Below are 20,447 nucleotides of genomic sequence, written 5' to 3'. Positions count from 1 at the left end.
AATTAGATTTCAAGCTAGTACACGAAATGTGCCAAAATTATTGTTTTTTAAAATTTGGACTCATTTTGCCTTCTCTGCTCTGCTGTGTTCCCAGAGTGACTAACATCACTTCTGGAGAGCAGAACAGAAGGAAATAGAGGATTGGGAATTAGCTGAGTGTCACTGTCTGGCGACCATATGCAGCTTGATGCAAAAACAGAAAATGCTGGCACTACTCAACGGTTTTGGCAGCATCTGTAGCGAGAGAGAAATATATATTTTAAAAAATAAATTTGGAGTACCCAATTCAATTTTTCCAATTAAGGGGCAATTTAGTGTGGCCAATCCACATACCTTGCACATCTTTTGTGTTGTGGGGGCGAAACCCACACAAACACAGGGAGAATATGCAAACTCCACATGGACAGTGACCCAGAGCCGGGATCGAACCTGGGGACCTCGGCGCCGTGAGACAGCAGCGCTAACCACTGCGCCACCGTGCTGCCCTGAGAGAAATATAATTAATGGGTGGGATTTTCTGTTCGCCCCGCCCCAGGTCAATGGACCTTGAAATGGTCCGTCAAATTTTCTCTCCCGCCTGCGACCATTCCTGTGGCGGGTGCTTTCCGAATATTTACCCCAGCGTTTCAAATCGATTTTGACTTTTTCAAAAATTCAGGTGTTCAGGAGAAGAGTCGTACTGGAGGTGAAACGTTAACTCTGGGTGGGATTTTCCAGCCCTGCCCACTGCCAGGATCATCCATTCCCGTCAAAGGGCCGCCACAACGGGGCTGGAGAAACTCGGCCTCCCTGTTTCTCTCCGCACAGATGTTGACAGACCTGCTGAATGTTCCCAGCACTTTCCAGATTTGATTTCAGATTTCTAGCAGCTGCACATCTTGCTTTTATCGATGTTGAGGTGGGCCAGGGAAGCTGTGTGTTCACCTTCTATGGGAGGCCATGGTAACTGCGTGGTTAAAGCAGCTTCGCTGCATGCTGGTCACTGAGCAGAGAAGAAAGCCAGGCCCTGGGTTGCAGCGCAACTGATGCGAGTTACGGCGTGCCACTATTGGTGACTGATCTTGGCAGCACGCAGTACCAGTCACATCACACCTGCCAGAATTAGTCATGGTGCACTGCCAGAATTACTCGTGGTGCACGGGTATACATTAAACCCAAGTAGGCATAGAAGGCACTGTGAATGGAATCACGAGAGTTTATATCTTTTGGGAAAGACTGGACATTTTGGTGCTCTTTTCGCTGAAGGCTGAGGGGTGCCTGATAGAGAATTGTAAAATTATGGAAGGGTTTGAAAGGGTAGCTCAGTTGGCTGGACGGCTGGTTCCTGATCCGGTGCGATGCCAACACCGATTCAACTCCTGTCCTGGCTGAGGTTGTCCATGAAGGCCCCGCCTTCTCAGCTTTGCCCCTCCCTCGCCTGAGGTGTGGTGACCCTCAGGTTAAATCACCAACAGTCAGCTCTCTCTCTCTCAAAAAGGCAGGGCGGCCTAGGTCCTCGGGAGCTATGGCGACTTACATTTTGATTCATTCCCACTTTTGGAAGAGACAAAAACCAACAGCCATAATTACAATAAATACAACTGGAACTTCAGGAGAAACTTTACCCAGAAAGTGGATAGAACATGGAACTTGCTACCACATGGAGGAGTGAGGCATATAGCATTGATGCAATTAAGAGGAAGCTGGGTAAATTCTTGCCGTGGGGGGGGGGGGGGGGGGGGGGGGGGGGGGGTGGGGGAGGGGGGGGGGGGGGGGGGGGGGGGGGGGGGGGGGGGGGGGGGGGGGGGGGGGGGGGGGGGGGGGGGGGGGGGGGGGGGGGGGGGGGGGGGGGGGGGGGGGGAGGGGGGGGGGGGGGGGGGGGGGGGGCGCGCTGGTAAGTTGTATATATAGTACGGGAAGCTGTTTGCCTGTGATATACTTTCATTGTAAACAATGCTGCAGGAAATCGGGTCATATATATTAGATGTTTGGTATTGCCCCAATTGTGTAAAACTGCTTGGCTTTTTAGCACAGTGGGTAGCACTGTTGCTTCACAGCTCCAGGGTCCCAGGTTCGATTCCTGGCTTGGGGTCACTGTCTGTGCGGAGTCTGCATATTCTCCCCGTGTCTGCTTGGGTTTCCAGGTGCTCCGGTTACCTCCCAGAAGTCCCGAAAGGCTTGCTGTTAGGTAATTTGGACATTCTGAATTCTCCCGTGCGTACCCGAAAAGGCACGGAATGTGGCGACTAGGGGCTTTTTACAGTAACTTCATTGCAGTGATGATGTAAGCCTACTTGTGACAATACAGATCATTATTATTATTATTGTTATTTTCCATGAGCAATGCCACAGGAGGCCTGCTCCTGCTGTACTTAAATTTAGAAAACTAAATGCTTTAAAAATCCTTTGCAAAGTTATCTTAGTCAACTTACACTTTATAATTTAAAAAAAAAATAATTTTTATTGTAAAATTTTGAATTTACACAACAACATCAAACCATACTAAAATACCAACGATAACAGTAATAACAACAATCATAAACCTTCGCCCCTCCTCAATGAACAACCCAACATATTAACAACAACTTAAGTTAACCCAGTGTTAAGTTGCACAACCGTAGCAAAAAAACAATATAGAAACTATAGTTAGGAACACCCCCCCCCCCCCCCCCCCCCCCCCCCGGGTTGCTGCTGCTATTGACCAAGATACCTATCTATGAGCCAGGAAGTCCAGAAAAGGCTGCCACCGTTTATAGAACCCTTGTATTGATCCTCTCAGGGCAAATTTAACCCTTTCCAACTTTATAAATCCCGCCATGTCATTGACCCAGGTCTCCACACTTGGGGGCCTCGCATCCTTCCACTGCAGCAAGATCCTCCGCCGGGCTACTAGGGACGCAAAGGCCAGAACACCGGCCTCTTTCGCCTCCTGCACTCCCTGCTCCACCGCAACTCCAAAAATCGCGAGTCCACACCCTGGTTTGACCCTGGATCCAACCACCCTCTACACTGTCCCCGCCACCCCCTTCCAGAATTCTTCCAGTGCCGGACATGCCCAGAACATATGGGCATGGTTCGCTGGACTCCCCGAACACCTGATGCACCTGTCCTCACCCCCAAAGAACCTACTCATCCTAGTCCCGGACATGTGGGCCCGGTGCAGCACCTTAAATTGGATGAGACTAAGCACCGTGCATGAAGAGGAAGAGTTGACACTCTCCAAGGCATCCGCCCAAGTCCCGTCCTCTATCTGCTCCCCGAGTTCCTCCTCCCATTTAGCCTTCAGCTCCTCCACTGATGACTCTTCCACCTCCTGCATTACCTTATAGATGTCAGACACCTTCCCTTCTCCGACCCACACCCCCGAAAGCACTCTGTCCATCGTCCCCTGCGAGGGCAGCAAAGGGAATCCCTCTACCTGTCGCCTAGCAAACGCCTTTACCTGCAAGTATATGAACATGTTCCCTTGGGGAAGCCCAAATTTATCTTGGCCCGCAAAACTCCCGCCAATAAACAGGTCCCTCAATTTGCTGATGCCCATCCTTTGCCACCCTCTAAATCCCCCATCCTTGTTCCCCGGGATGAACTGATGATTGCCACCCAGTGGAGCCTCCATCGAGCCCCCTGTTTCCCCCCTATGCCGTCTCCACTGTCCCCAGATTCTTAGGGTCGCCGCCACCACCGGGCTCGTGGTAAATCTCTTAGGGGAGAGCGGCAACGGTGCCGTTACCATGGCACCCAGGCTCGTACCTCTACATGACGCCATCTCCATTCTTTTCCACGCCGCCCCCCCCCCCCCCCCCCCCCATATCACCCATTTACGCACCTTTGACACATTGGCCGCCCAATAGTACCCCAAAAGGTTGGGCAGCGCCAGCCCGCCTCTATCCCTCCCTCGCTCCAGTAAAACCCTCTTCACTCTCGGAGTCCCATGTGCCCATACAAAGCTCAAGATACTGCTAGTCACTCTCCTAAAGAAGGCCCTGGGGATAAAGATGGGCAGGCACTGAAAGAGGAACAAGAACCTCAGAAGCACCGTCATTTTGACGGACTGCACCCTCCCCGCCAACGAGAATGGCAGCATGTCCCACCTCTTGAACTCCTCCTCCATTTGATCTGCAAGTCTGGTGAAATTATGTTTGTGAAGAGTCCCCCAGTCCCTGGCCACCTGCACCCCCAGGTACCTAAAGCTTTCCCCTGCTCGCCTAAGCGGGAGCCTACCAATTCCTTCCTCCTGGTCTCCAGGGTGCACCACAAACACCTCACTCTTGCCTAAATTTAGTTTATAACCTGAAAAGGTCCCAAACTCAGCTAGCAGCTCCATCACCCCCGGCATCCCTCCCACCGGGTCCGCCACATACAGTAACAGGTCATCGGCATACAACGACACCCTATGTTCCTCCCCACCTCGCACCAAACCTCTCCACCTCTCTGAATCCCTCAACGCCATCGCCAGCGGCTCGATTGCCAATGCAAACAACAAGGGGGACAGAGGGCAACCCTGCCGGCCCCTCGGTAAAGACGGAAGTACTCCGACCTCCTCCCATTCGTGGCCACGCACGCCATCAGGGCCTCATATAGCAGCCTCACCCATCTAATAAACCCTTCACCAAATCCAAACCTCCCCAACACCTCCCATAAGTACCCCCACTCCACTCTATCGAAGGCCTTCTCCGCATCCAGCGCCACCACTATCTCTGCCTCCCCCTCAATCGCCGGCATCATGATGACATTCAACAATCTCCGCACATTCGTGTTCAGCTGCCTTCCCTTCACAAAACCTGTCTGGTCCTCGTGTACAACCCCTGGCACACAGTCCTCTATCCTGGTGGCCAGGATTTTTGCCAGCACCTTGGCATCTACGTTGAGGAGAGATATGGGCCTGTATGAACCGCACTGCTGGGGGTCCTTGTCCCTCTTTAAGATTAACGAGATCAGCACCTGCGACATCGTCGGGGGGGGGGGGGGGGGGGGGGGGCAAAGTCCCCCCTTCCCACGCTTCATTAAGTGTCCGCACCAGTAAGGGGCCCACTAGTTCCACAAACTTTTTATAAAATTCCACCAGGAACCCATCCGGCCCCGGTGCCTTCCCTGACTGCATCTGCCAGATCCCCTTAACTAGCTCCTCCAGCTCAATCGGCACAACCAACCCCTCCTCCTGCACCTTCGGGAAAGAAAGCCCGTCGAGGAACCTCTTCATCCCCCTCCTCTCCCCCGTTGGCTCCGACCGGTACAGTTCCCCGTAAAAGTCCTTGAAGACCTCATTCACCTCTATCCCCTTCCGCACCACATTCCCACTCTTGTCTCTCACTCCAGCAATTTCCTTTGCCGCATCCTGCTTGCGGAGCTGATGGGCCAGCATCCTACTCACCTTTTCACCATGTTCGTACACTGCCCCTTGTGCCTTCCTCCACTGTACCTCCGCCTTTCTAGTGGTCAGCAAATCAAATTTAGCCAGCAGGCTGCGCCTCTCCCCCAACAGTCCCTTCTCTGGTGCCTCTGCGTACCTCCTGTCTACCTCCAGCATCCTTCCCACCAGTCTATCCCTCTCGCTCCTCTCACTGTGTGCCCGGATGGATATCAGCTCCCCACGAATCACTGGTTTCAGGGCTTCCCAGACCACACCCACCTGAACCTCCCCCGTATCATTCACCTCGAGGTACCCCTCAATACTTGCCCGGACCCTCCTACACACCTCCTCCTCCGCCAACAACCCCACATCCAACCGCCACAACGGGCGCTGGTCCCGCACCTCCCCCATCTCCAACTCCATCCAATGCGGAGCGTGGTCGGAGATTGCAATGGCCGAATACTCGGCCTCCTCCACTCTCGGAATCAGTCCCCTACTCACCACGAAGAAGTCTATCCGAGAGTAGACCCTATGTACGTGTGAGAAGAAAGAGTACTCCCGTGCCCTCGGCTTCACAAACCTCCATGGATCCACCCCACCCATCTGGTCCATAAACCCTCTCAGTACCTTGGCCGCCGCCGGCCTCCTAGCCGTCCTAGAGCTGGACCGATCCAGTGAAGGATCCAACACCGTATTGAAGTCCCCCCCCCCCCGATGATCAGACCTCCCGCCTCTAGATCCGGGACCCGTCCCAACATACGCCTCATAAAGCCCGCGTCGTCCCAATTTGGGGCATACTCACTAGCAAGTACCACCTTCTCTCATTGTAGCCTGCCCCTAACCATAACATACCTACCCCCCTTATCCGCCGCCACCTCCGATGCCTCAAACGACACATTTTTCCCCACCAGAATCGCCACTCCCCGGTTCGTCACATCCAACCCAGAGTGGAGAACCTGCCCCACCCATCCCTTCCTCAGACAGACCTGGTCCGCCACCTTCAGGTGGGTCTCCTGAAGCATTGCCACATCTGCCTTTAGCCCCCTCAGATGAGCAAGTACCCTCGACCGCTTCACCGGCCCATTCAATCCTCTCGCATTCCAGGTGACCAACCGGATCAGAGGGCGTCCCGCCTCCCCTCCCCCGTCGACTAACCATAGCCCGTCGACTGCCAGCCCCAGGCCAGCACCCCCTGCCCGACCCAGTCCCCACGGCGAGAACACCTCACCAGCCCTCCAGCCCCTCCGCAAGGCCCAAGATCCGCAGATTTTTCCGCCTCATGCGGTGATCAAGCTCCTCGAAGCGTTCCTGCCACTTCTTGTGGAGCGCCTTGTGTCCCTCCACCTTACTCACGAGGAACCCGGCCTCTTCCTCTCGTTCAGTGGCCGGCGTCTGCAACTCCTTGATGTTAGCACCCTGGGACATCTGAATCTCCGAGAGCCTTTTGTTCGTTTCCTGCAGAGAGCTCAGTACCTCAGCCTTGAAGTCTGCAAAACAGCGCAGGAGAGCAGCTTGTTGCTCCTGGGCCCACTGCTTCCACTCCTCTGGAGCTCCGCCGGCCGCCACCTTGGATTCCTTCCCCCGTTTTTTCTGGGGAGCTGCTGCCGTTTTTTCTCCCTTTCCACTCCAAGTTCGAGTCATGAACTACGGGGAAAGTCGATCAGCACACCTTCTCCCACCGGGAGATGTCGAAAAATTTCCATTTTGGGCTCTAAAAAGAGCCGAAAAGTCCGTTTGAAACGGGAGCTCCCAAATGTGCAGCTTCCTACGTCATCGCCGCCACCGGAAGTCAACTTCCACTTTATCATCACTGGGGCAGCAGGGTAGCATGGTGGTTAGCATAAATGCTTCACAGCTCCAGGGTCCCAGGTTCGATTCCCGGCTGGGTCACTGTCTGTGTGGAGTCTGCACGTCCTCCCCCTGTGTGCGTGGGTTTCCTCCGGGTGCTCCGGTTTCCTCCCACAGTCCAAAGATGTGCGGGTTAGGTGGATTGGCCATGCTAAATTGCCCGTAGTGTCCTAACAAAAGTAAGGTTAAGGGGGGGGTTGTTGGGTTACGGGTATAGGGTGGATACGTGGGTTTGAGTAGGGTGATCATGGCTCGGCACAACATTGAGGGCCGAAGGGCCTGTTCTGTGCTGTACTGCTCTATGCTCTATGTTCTAACTGACTCTCGCACAGTTTGCCCCATCAGGAATTAAGTGATTGCTGAGTAACGGTATGCCTCTCCCTTCACTCTACAGGAAGATGAAGACGCTGTGCAGTTTGCCAATCGAGTCAAAGCAGCTATCGCTCAGCAGGGAGGCTTGGTGGATCTTGACTGGTAACTTGACGCGTGCAAGCGCTTTAAATGGATAATAAAATGGAGTGAATGTCTAGGGGCTTCTCTTCTAAGAATTGGGTTTTTAATTGAACTTTTAGCTACCAAGGGGCTGAAAAGCAAATTACTTTTCTGAATGGGTGGCAGTTGAGTTTTGGAATTCTTTGGTGAGGGGATAGAGACGAAAAAGAAGACTTTGATTTTGTCTTTTCCTGTGTGATGGAGAGATTGGTTTCCATTACTTAACCTGGTGTTGTAAGACTTCTTACTGTCCATTACTTAAAGGCAGCGGTTTAGTTTGGAGCTGCTAAAACTTACCCAGATTGACTTTTAGTGGCATGAAACTCAATGCACACAGTTTCCACCAGTTGGGTTAAGAGCTTAAGGACTATTTCATCCATCGGGCTTCTGTTTGGAGGCCAGGTTGTTAATGTTTGCAGTCGAAATGTTCATGGTCTTCGGTTCTTTCACGTAAGTGGTGTCAGATGCTGGATATAAGAAATTAAAATTGTGAAATGGAAACATAGCAGACCGGGCAGCATCTTTACTTCACGCTTCAGGTCGATGACCTTGTCCTCAGATCTCTGAGGCATTATGCCACATGCCTTGTCCAACCATAACCTTCAGTCCCAGAAATGCACACCCATGTCTTTGCCATCTCCAGACGCACTGACACCAACATTTTACTTGCTCTCTTGTTCCATCCTCCATAAACTTTAACCTGTGATACACTTGACTGTTCTTATCTTATTTAATGCCAAGTCCTGCTTGCCCATCCCCCCCATTTTGCTGATCTACATTCTGTCCGTTTACTCCAAAGCCGTAAACCTGAAACCTGAGTCTCTGTCTTCAATCCTCCTCCTGGCTGTTGTGTATTCAAAGGGCAGCACGGTAGCATTGTGGATAGCACAATTGCTTCACAGCTCCAAGGTCCCAGGTTCGATTCCCGGCTTGAGTCACTGTCTGTGCGGAGTCTGCACATCCTCCCCGTGTGTACGTGGGTTTCCTCCGGGTGCTCCGGTTTCCTCCCACAGTCCAAAGATGTGCAGGTTAGGTGGATTGGCCATGATAAATTGCCCTTAGTGTCCAAAATTGCCCTTAGTGTTGGGTGGAGATACTGGGTTATGGGGATAGGGTGGAGGTGTTGACCTCTGGTAAGGTGCTCTTTCCAAGAGCCGGTGCAGACTCGATGGACCGAGTGGCCTCCTTCTGCCCTGTAAATTCTATGATAATCTATGACGTTTGTTCCTAAGTAGAACAAGTTCACTTTAAGAGTCTGATCACATGGCTCATTGATGACATCATCCGGCATTTGCGCGGACAAAAGGGCCCGTTGAGTAAACACATTTCAAATAAAGCTCTTGTTTGTTTGCACCTTTTGTGGGCTGCAAGCCTATCCTTTTAAAAATACAGCAAAGAAAACGTTGCTGATGAAGAGGTCAGAACCACGCTGGTAGACTCCCGGGGAAAGAAAAATAGAAAAATCGTCGATCCGTGCGCAGACATCTGAAAAGGATTAAGAAGCTAAACAACTTCACCGTACCAAGCTGGCAATGGAGGGGTGCCATATGGTATCCACCATCGAAGGAACCAAACTAAACACAGATTTTGGAGGAAACAACATCGAAAAGAAGCTTGCCATGTGCTCTGCTCGGAAAGACCTGGAACACTACAGTGTACCTTGCAAGAATAGTTTAGAGCTGGGGTGTTCCATAGCTTGGAAAGATACAGGCTGAGCTCAGGGTTACCTTGGATGAAAAAGAAGCAAGAGGTTGTGCTAAAAACTTTGTGGCAGATCGTGCTTTCGCAATCCCTTTCCAGAGTAAAAGTGGCAGGAATTGTTGGCGGGTGGGACCGTATGATGCAAGCACCGAGCGGTGGAGCTCATATACTAAAGGATTTTATTATTATGCCCAAACGAATAAAATTGCAGCAGATATTGTCATCCCAATGTAGGGAAAACTTTCAATCTGTTGTGAAGTCTGATGCAGCCAGAAAAACCAGGCTCGAAAACCTATGATGAGATTGTGGAGCTATTGCAGGGCGTAGAGTGGTTCAGGTTCCATAAACGTAACCAACAAGAAGGTGAATCAATCACCGAGTTTGCAGCTACTTTGAAGTAATTAGCTGAATTCTGTGATTTTGGAGATGTTGTGAACGACACCATTAGAGACAGACTAGTGCGTGGGTTAAGAAGTGAAGTTATCCAAAAAAAGCTATTAACAGAAAGCCACTTAAACTTAAAGAAGGCTTTAGAAGTTGCGATCTCTATGTAATTAGCAGCCAAGGAAGCCCAACAACTATGTTTGGTCACTAGAATCCATAAAATTTAAGTTGAGACCCGAACACAGACACAGGTTTGAAATTGCTACCAATGTGCAAAAGTTGGGCACGCAGCAGCAGATTATTGGTGCAAAGATGCAAAATGGAGAACTTGCGTAAAAAGGGACACACCGATGGTGCTTGTCGGGGGAAGAAACAAACACGAACCAAATTTATCAAATAGAAAACCTGAAGAGAGGCAAAAAGATCCATGAAATACAAAAAAGGCGGGAAAGAGGATCAGAGTCACAGTCAGATGACAAGCTGTCATTGAACGTACTGACCATTGCGGGTGCAATGGACTGTTACTGAGTCACTCCTTTACTAGACAGACAACTGGTGAAAATGGAGGTGGACACTGGAGCTGTAGTTTCATTGGTACCAGAAACTGTTTGACCAAGAGAAACTATGATATTTTGCCTTAAAACCCTTTGAGATCATTCTTAAAACATATACCGGGGAAGTAGTTTCGTTGAGGGGTTGTATCGATGTAAATGTACAGCTAAATGGACGAACCACAGACATGTCCCTGCATGTTGTTAAAGGTAACAATCCTGTCCTAATGGGAAGAACTTGACTGGAGAGAATCAAACTGGGCCAAGATGAATCTCATGTCGGAGTCCGAAACGGGAACGTTTTAAAGAAACATGCCATAGTCTTTAGTGGAGAGCTGGGAAACATGAACGAGATCTCAGTCAAGCTAAAGATTAAGGACAAAAGCCAAGCAAAATGCTCACAGGTGAGGTCAGTGCTGTACGCCATGAGGCCTGACATCGAGGAAGAATTAAAGGCTGATCAAGACGGGAGTCCTCGAACCCGTTCATGTAAGTGATTAGGCCACGGCCACAGTACATGTGGTGAAGCAAGATATTTCAGTACAAATATTGGGTGATTTTAAGGTCACTAACAATCCTGTACTCTGTGCAGAGCAGTGTACCCTCTGCCTTTAATTGATGATTTATTTGCTGCATTGGCTGGAGGGCAGCATTTCAGTAAAGTTGACCAGTCAACTTATCTCCAGATAAATGTGGACCCAGATTCATCATAATATTTGTCAATCGTGACACACAAAGGGCTATCCAGATATCAAGACTTTCATTTGGCATCACATTCTGAAGAAGAGCATCTTCAAAATCTAGATGCTACACTCCAGAGACTAGAAGACTGTGGACAACGAGTACGGAAGGATAAATGTGAATTCTTCAGATCTTGCATTGAATACCTGAGGCACTTCATAGATGCAAGGGAACTGCACAAATTGCCTTCAAAAGTAAAAGCTATAACTGGAGGCACCTGCGCCTCAAAAAAGTAAATCAACTTGGATCGTTTTTGGTTTATTAAACCACCATGGAAGGTTTGTCCCTAATCTAGCAACTATTCTCAAGCCTTCACACAACTTATATCAAAACAGGAAGTGAAAGTAGGCGGATCAGTGTAAGAAGGCCTTTGTACAAGCTGACTACTAAAGTCAGAAGTCCTGACACACTTTTAGCCGAAGTTACCCTTGCAGCTGGCTTGTGATGCATCATGTTATGAGTGGGAAAAGTGGTTTCTCACATAATACCCAATGATGAAGTGAAACCAATCGTGTTTGCATCAAGACCCTTGAACAAAGCAGAAATGAACTATGCACAGATAGAGAGGAAGTTCTAGGCATCATTTTCAGACGCTAACGTTTTCACCATTACCTATATGGATGGAAATTAACTTTACTGACGGATCATCGACCGCTCACAGTGATACTCTGGCCGTACACCGGTATTTCATCTTTAGCAGTGAGCTGGATGCAGAGGTGGGCTTTACTGTTGTCAGCACATACATATAAGATAAAATATCATTAATCAAATCTCCATGGGAATGCTGATGGACTCCCTAGATTACCATTACCTAATGGGTTGTCAATGAATAGTTGAAATGGTAGTATTGTCTATTATATTGTTCAATTCTGGTCGCCACACTACCAGAAGGATGTGGAGGCTTTGGAGAGGGTGCAGAAGAGATTTACCAGGATGTTGCCTGGTATGGAGGGCGTTAGCTATGAGGAGAGGTTGAATAAACTCGGTTTGTTCTCACTGGAACAACGGTGGTTGATAGAGGTCTACAAAATTATGAGGGGCATAGACAGAGTGGATAGTCAGAGGCTTTTTCCCATGGTAGAGGGGTCAATTACTAGGGGGCATAGGTTTAAGGTGCGAGGGGCAAGGTTGAGAGGAGATGTACGAGGCACGTTTTTTTACACAGAGGGTAGTGGGTGCCTCGAACTCGCTGCCAGAGGAGATGGTGGAAGCAGGGACGATAGTGACGTTTAAGGGGCACCTTGACAAATACATGAATAGGATGGGAATAGAGGGATACGGACCCCGGAAGTGCAGAAGATTTTAGTTTAGACGGGCAGCATGGTCGGCACAGGGTTGGAGGGCCAAAGGGCCTGTTCCTGTGCTGTATTTTTCTTTGTAAGAAGTCTTACAACACCAGGTTAAAGTCCAACAGGTTTGTTTCAAACACGAGCTTTCGGAGCACGGCTCCTTCTTCAGGTGAATGGAAAGGCTTGTTCCAGAAATGTTTATATAGACACAGTCAGAGATGCCCCGGAATGCGAGCACCTGCAGGCAATCAAATCATCAAAGATGCAGAGAGAGAGGTAACTCCAGGTTAAAGAGGTGTGAATTGTCCCAAGCCAGTTCAGTCGGTAGGCCTCTGCAAGTCCAGGCTTGTTGGTGGGGGCCGAATGTAATGCGACATGAATCCCAGATCCCGGTTGAGTCCGCATTCATGCGTGCGGAACTTAGAAAACTTATAGCTAAGTTCCGCACGCATGAATGCGGACTCAACCGGGATCTGGGATTCATGTCGCATTACATTCGGCCCCCACCAACAAGCCTGGACTTGCAGAGGCCTACCGACTGAACTGGCTTGGGACAATTCACACCTCTTTAACCTGGAGTTACCTCTCTCTCTGCATCTTTGATGATTTGATTGCCTGCAGGTGCTCGCATTCCGGGGCATCTCTGACTGTGTCTATATAAACATTTCTGGAACAAGCCTTTCCATTCACCTGAAGAAGGAGCCGTGCTCCGAAAGCTCGTGTTTGAAACAAACCTGTTGGACTTTAACCTGGTGTTGTAAGACTTCTTACTGTGCTCACCCCAGTCCAACGCCGGCATCTCCACATCATGGCTACGTATTTTTCTTTGTTCTTTTGTTCTTTATTTCGAAGGAGTCAATAACACAACTGTAACCGCAGGGCAAGTTGAGAAGTATACCAGAAATAATCCACTTCTGTCAGAAGTTATGGGCATGGTACACTTGTTTGCGACAATGGGCCACAGTTCATTTTGCAAGAATTCACAAATTATCTAAAGGAGAACAGATTCCAACATATCCAATCCGCTCCTTCTCATCCTGCCACAAATCTATTGGCTGGAAGGTTTGTTTAGACAATGAAGCATTCACTGAATGTAACTCCTGAGCAAAGATCATTGCCTAAAGAGACAAGTCCTGATGACAGACAGGAATACAACGCATTTGACAACCCAAGGTTCCCCGGTAGTCCTCATGGTAAAATGTCGGTTACGCACAGTGCTTGATTTGCCGAAGCTTCTTAAGACAAGAGAAATAGTTGAGAGGAGGCCACAACGTCAGATTTTGTGACATGAGAACAGGGCTAAACACTGTTTTTCAGAAAGGTCAAGAATTATTGGCAAGGAACTGTACCACCAGTGAGAAGTGAAAACCTGCCATAGCCTGAGCACAGACAGGACTGACCTTCTACACCGTTCAAACTCGGGATGATGTAGCGGGGGGATGACATGCTGATCAACTTTTATCAACTCGAACTAGTTTGCCAGAGACCAGAATCAACTGAGAGTCCATAACAAAATGTGTCAAGTGAAGAGCGAGACATTCCTGAGAACCTGACAATACCAGAAACAACTGTGGGCGACACTACCCCAGTTGAGGACACTTCAAGTTAACCTGCAAACATGACATGACTCTGGTTCGACTACAGGTGACGTCGAAACTAAACCAAAAATACCAGAAGTTGTAGTCAACTGGAAAACGCAGACATCAGAGATTCACCGACAAACACACAGAAATTGCCGTCCTCCAAAACGTCTAACTTATTGACTGTAGTGTTTATTAATTGTTCAGATTGTAAATGTTGATAACATTATATTGTGTTTCATTGCAGGAACCTCTAAAGTAAACGAGGAGGAAAGAGTTGTATATTCATGTTTGTTCTGAGTTGGAACAAGGTCACTTGATTATGTGACGTATTGATGACATCGTCTGTGCGGGCAAACAGGCAGCCTATCTTTACAGCCTGTGGCGTAAACACCTTTCCAATAAAGATCTGGTTTGTTTGTACTTTCATGGTCCGCAAACCTATCATTTAAAAATACCCACAGTGGCCATGCTCCACTGTGCAGTCCCCCTTGTTTTTCCTCATCTCCATTCCATGATCATGCCATTCCTCTGAGTGTGGTCGCATGTGCTTCCCCCGCACCAATTTATCTCTTTATGACCCTTAAGTCATCTTGAGGGCAGCTCTAAAGTTACCTCTCAAAATCCATCTCTGCGACCGAACCATGCCTCATCCTTCTGAACCTCATCCTTCCTGGCACAGTATATGCTTTCCCTAAACCCTCTGTTGCGTCTTTATAAACCACAGTGTGTGTTTAACCCGTATATGATGGACAAATGATCACATCAGTTGTTCAGTAGAATAATTGCATTCCGGATGCTCGGTTTCCTCCACAGTCCAAAGATGTGCAGGTTATGTGGATTGGTCATCCTAAATTGCCCTTAGTGTCCAAAAGGGATGGGTGGGGTTTCTGGGGATAGAGTGGTGTGGGTTTCAGTGCTCTTTCCAAGGGCCGGTGCAGACTTGATGGGCCGAATGGCCTCCTTCTGCACTGTAAATTCTATGATAATTGTGTATTAATACACACAAAGGTAAATACTTAATCAATCATGCGTTCATGCACATTGGACTATAAATTAATACACTTAAAAACAACCTTAACTTAACTTCCAGGTGACTGGCAAGTACAGAGCAGATATATATGGCCTTATCTGAGATCTGGTAGTCTGACAATGCTGGAGTTCTTGTAGCTGGTCGTCTGCATCCTCTGTTTCGGTCCCTCTGTGGATGGCGTGGATGGTCCTCTTCTTGGCTGGTGATGGGTTCACCTTTGTTGTTGGCCTGGAGATGGTCTTTTTCCTGGGCTGTTAATGTCTGGCCTGCAGGTTTTGTGTATCTGCAAGCTGCAGCCTGTCTGTCCCTGACTTTGACCATTTTTCCCAGTGCTCTTTGCGGGAGGTCATTTTAGATGGCCACACCTCCATGGAGCACCTTGGGTTGTACCATTTTCAGGATGGAAGTTGTTCATTCATTGTTTTCCAGGATGAACTCCGTGTTTTCTCTCCCCACAACAAATGATTGAGAGTCATTTCTCCTTCGCTATATTTGGTTATTTGTCATTTTTTTCCTCCTTCCTTTGGGCCCGGTTACTTTAAAAGAATTTTATTGCAAAGCACAGTTCTATTCCTTTCGTAATTGGATTGACATCATTGTGGTCTCTAAAGCCCTGGCATCTGATGCTCCTTTATGCCTGCAGCAGCATTAACCAGTATCTCGGAGTCCAGTGTTGACCGCATTGATTTGTTGTCACATACGTAGTCCTCTTTCCCCCCCCCCCCCCCCCCCCCCCCCCCCCAAGTTCACTTGCTCAGAAACCATTACATTTCTAACTTTTCTCAATTCTGAGGTGACAGGTCATCAGCCTGAAATGTTGACCCTGGTTTTCTCTCCACGGATGCTCCCAGTCCTGCTGAGTATTCCCAGGATTTACTGTTTTTATTTCATTTCCGATTTCCAGCATCCAGAGTATTTTGCTTTTGTGCAATTGGGAACATCTACCATCCTCCGGGGGGTTCGGGGTGGGTTCAGGGAGGGGTGTGGGGTGGAGGGGGGGGGGGGGGGGTGTGGGGGACTATGTAGAAGGTTATACCATGCTAAATAACCTACTGATCACTCGGAAGGCACAACTAATAGCTCTTTAGCAATTCAGCCAAACATGGCCGATCTGATCCTGAAGCTAACAAAAGATTAATGTTTCAAATGGATACCAAAATTCAACCAAGGATGAGTATCTGGCAGAGGTATTGCTGTTTTACATGTGTTCTCCAGAGGTTTCTAGTAAATCCAAGCCTTGTCCTTGTTAGCTTTTATTGGTAGAGGGATTGAGTTTCGGAGCCATGAGGTCATATTGCAGCTGTACAAAACTCTGGTGCGGCCACATTTGGCGTATTGCGTGCAGTTCTGGTCGCCGCATTATAGGAAGGATGTGGAAGCATTGGAAGGTGTGCAGAGGAGATTTACCAGGATGTTGCCTGGTATGGAGGGAAGATCTTATGAGGAAAGGCTGAGGGACTTGAGACTGTTTTCGTTAGAGAGAAGAAGGTTAAGAGGTGACTTAATAGAGGCATACAAGATGATCAGAAGATTAGATTGGTGATCACCTCGGATGGTGATGGCTAGTACAAGGGGACATAGCTTTCAATTGAGGGTAGATAGATATAGGACAGATGTCAGAGGTAGGGTCTTTACTCAGAGAGTAGTAGGGGCGTGGATTGCCCTGCCTGCAACAGTAGTGGACTCGCCAGCATTAGGGGCATTTAAATGGTCATTGGATAAACATATGGATAAAGGAATAGTATAGATGGACTTTAGAGTGGTTTCACAGGTTGGCGCAACATCGAGGGCCGAAGGGCCTGCACTGCGCTGTAACGTTCTATGTTCTATGTAAATCTCAGAAGATGAGACTGAATATTTTCTTTTCCTCCAGGGATGGAGCTCTGAAAAGAGCCAAAGTTAAAGACAGTATGAAAGAACAGCAGCAAAAATACTACAGCAAGATGCTCTCTGGGAATGAAAGCAGCTGAAGAGAGACGAGATATTAGTCCATCAGTCCTGTAGTCATTGTTTACCTCCTCACGTCACTTAGGTTTTCAATGTATGTCTTCTCTTTATTTTTTGTACACTGAGCAAATTTACACGTTTGAGTCCCAAATAGAACAATATGTATAAATGATAACAATCCTAACATGTTTTGTTTTGTGGCAAATCTCTGATCTATTGGTAGGTGATTAATGTGTTTGTCCTAATTTCGTCTGTGGTCTCCTTGAAGCAATGCTCCAGGATAATAAATGCAATGGGGTGGCAGGCCTCCGTCAAGATCGTCACGTGGCTGAGCTTACAATTAACGTGCAAAGCGGTTAATATTGGAAAAGGAGGGAAGCGTGACAGGAAAAAATGTAGGGGGGATTCTCCGGGTCTCGGCTGTGGCAGGACCCGTTGCGAGCGAGGAGCAAGAACTGAACATTTGGCGTTCCAGCCCAAACTCCAGTCCCTGTCAGTAGCACTGGAAAATGCCGTCCACGAACGAGGATGGAAGATTTTGGCTATCGTTTCTGAGTTTGCAAGGGTGCCAGTGGCTTTCCTTTCCATACCTGCACTCTTACCTTGAGGGTCTCCCTAAGGATCTAACCCTGACCCATCCTATTTCTCAAGCACAGGCTACCCGGTATCATCTGAAAACATGTCCGCTTCCACACGTATTCTGATGACATCCAGCTCTACCTCAGCAACACCTCTATTGCCCCCGCCCCCTCTTCACCCAGACCCTTCGACTTGTCACACTGCCTGGATGAGGTCCAGTGCCGGATGAGCAGAAATTTGCTCCGGATAAAAATATTGGGGAGACCAAAATCATTGACTTCAGTCCCCACTGCCAACGGCATTCCTTGGCCACTGTCTCTATTCCTCTCCCTGGCTACTCTCTGAGGCTGAACCAAACAATTTGCAACTTTGGTGTCATATTTGATCCTGAGCAGAGCTTCCGACCGCCTATCCGTAACATTCTCACCAGGACTGTAGTGCCGAATTTTGAAAAGATGGAGCTCTTAAGAAAATGTGTTGGCCATATCATAATTTCTAAATCTATGATTATTTTATCATGCATTAATCGTTCGAGTCCCCAAAGGTCAGTAAAACTATGCTTTTTAAGTGATAAAATATTGGTGGGCCAACTGCTACCAACCTGCCCCCCCCCCCCCCCCCCCCACCCCCCAAATAAACCTTGCCCCAGCCTCCCAAGCGCCCCCCCTCCCAACCACTAACCCCAACCTCTTCTTTCACTCCAACCTCCTCCCCACTCGCCTTCCCCCAGCACGGCCCGATTTCTCTGCACCTCCCCCAGCAGTGCAGCAGCGAGTGATATTTACCTGACAAGACCGGCTTCAAGGATCGGAACTCATGGCCTGAAAGTTCAGATTTCCTTTTTAAAGCTGGTCTCTCAGGTCCTGAGCACTGGCTGCTCAGCATGGATGACGACAACGCAAAACACCGAGTCCTATACCCCTGGGCCACGGTGTTTGGAATCATCTGCACCCCCTTTTCCTTGCCCTGGTTGGAGGTGCCCGAGTGATGCTCGGTGTACCACTGCACTTCTGATTGTCACCTCCATAACATTGCCCAACTCCACCCATTCTCAGCTCATCAGTTGGTGAAGCCATCAGCTGTGCTTTTGCTACCTCGGGCTTGACTACTTCGATGCTGTCATGGCTGACATTTACTCTACATCAACCTGAGCTCGTCTAAAACACTGCTGCCCCTATCCTAACTCTCACAAAGGCCTGCACGTCCATCACATTGGTCACCTGACCTAATATCACCTTCTGTAGCTTGGTTCTAAATTTTGTCAATGCTTCTGTGAAGCATTTTGAGATATCTTAGTATGTTAAAGACACAATATTGGGCAGTTGGGACATAAATGTTGGGATGTCCAATGTGTTGTCTGGCAATTTTAAGACTATTAATACATTGGTTAAATCTGTTGGAATAGTTGGATGTATTTATAGATAGGCTCTGATTCTGCCAACCTCATGCCAAGTGGATTCTGCAGTTTGTCGGCCCTTCTAATAACAGCCGGTATCAGACTTGGCTGCCAGGAAATATGCTGAACCATGTCCATGGACTGGGATTTGCTGTCATTGGTCATATACATTTCGATAACTATTACACCTGCAGGAGGAGGCTCATCAATCTTCACACTAAGTGGGGAGGGCACCTGTTCTGTGTTGGGGGAGGGGGAGGGGGATGTTGTCTCTATCGCACACAACGGCAGCTCCTTTATAAAATAGCTCACCTTGTAACTGGCTTTCTAGTCAGTAACCAGACTACATGATGCGAAGAGACAACAAAATGGGCCCACTTGGCTTTGTATAAGATGTGAAATGCCAACAAAAATTTTACAACCTAAGAAACATCTGACGATGAATATACAATTGATATACAGATCGAGTATGCTTTATCTGAAACCTTTGGGGCCGATTGCGTTTTGGTTTTCAGATAATTTGGTTTTCAGATACCTCAAGAAGGCCTAGGCCTAGATACATTAAAATGGCTGAAGCTGAGGCTGGCTATGTTCTAAAGTAAACAAAATGGCTAAGAAAGTAAGATGGATCACTGAATAATCAATACAGGGTATCTGTAATAAGTTCCCACCTCTGGCGTCACCTGCGATTTTTGCTTGTCACGGTTCGCAAGGTAAATATGCAGGTGAAAATCGCAGAGTAAACAGTGTAGATAAACAATTAGATTTCCTGCGCTAAAAGTCAGGTGCTGTTGGCAACGTTTATGTCAGCTTGGGTTACAAACTTCTCGCGTTAAACGTTAATGAGCTTTCTAGGATGTGTCCGATTTGTGGACAAAGGATACTCAACCCGTAATAAAATTATATAAAATCAGTACTTGCTTTTTGTTCTTTCCTGTCCTTTTCAAACTAAGCTAATAATTTATTTACAAATTTGATACTAATACTGAAACACACCAGTCAATGTTACAGAAATGTTGCATGTCAGAGGGAGGCCATTCGTTCCATCATATCTGCTATCCGAATGAGCAATTCACTTAATGCCTTTCTCCCCATCACCCTATGTATTCCTCCTTTTTAGATTACAATCTAATTCCCTCTTGAATATTTCATTTGAACCTGCCTCCATCACATTCTCAGGCAGTGCATTTCACTTGTTGCGTGAAATTATCTGACTTTTTCTTTTGTAAATTTAGAATACCCAATTTTTTTTTGTCCCAATTAAGGGGCACATCTTTTTCTGGGGGTGAGACCCACGCAGTCTCGGGGAGAATGTGCAAACTCCACACGGCCGGGGTTGAATCCGGGTCCTCGGTGCTGTGAGGCAGCAGTGCTAACCACTGCTTCTTCAATACATGATTGGTTTGAAACCAATAAAAAGCCATGGATATTCAGCAATTCTTCTCTAAAACATTGAAATCGCCTCTTTGAATTGCTGTGTGACAAAGACTCTACAGACTCCCTCCTCCCAACAGTTTTGTGTGGAATTACGAGGGAATAATATTCAAGAGACTTGTGTAGCTTTCTTCGACATGCAA

At 48.1% G+C, this 20,447-nt stretch overlaps 1 protein-coding gene across 5 annotated transcripts in view; it reads left to right on the top strand.

Moving 5' to 3' along the window:
• Positions 1–17,218, top strand: part of gpat3 (glycerol-3-phosphate acyltransferase 3) — an 85,589-nt gene extending 68,371 nt beyond the window's left edge. For all 5 annotated transcript variants that reach the window (XM_038792630.1, XM_038792633.1, XM_038792629.1 and 2 more), the window contains 2 exons: positions 7,572–7,651; positions 16,822–17,218. In XM_038792630.1, coding sequence (XP_038648558.1) covers positions 7,572–7,651; positions 16,822–16,918 — 177 coding nt within the window. In that variant the 3' untranslated portion in view covers positions 16,919–17,218. The remainder of the gene's footprint in view (positions 1–7,571; positions 7,652–16,821) is intronic.
• The last annotated feature ends 3,229 nt before the right edge of the window (positions 17,219–20,447 follow it).

Source organism: Scyliorhinus canicula, chromosome 3, assembly GCF_902713615.1.
Source record: "Scyliorhinus canicula chromosome 3, sScyCan1.1, whole genome shotgun sequence".
NCBI classification, from domain to species: Eukaryota; Metazoa; Chordata; class Chondrichthyes; order Carcharhiniformes; family Scyliorhinidae; genus Scyliorhinus; species Scyliorhinus canicula.
Note: the sequence above shows the minus strand (reverse complement) of the source record. Positions and strands in the feature narration are given on the sequence as shown.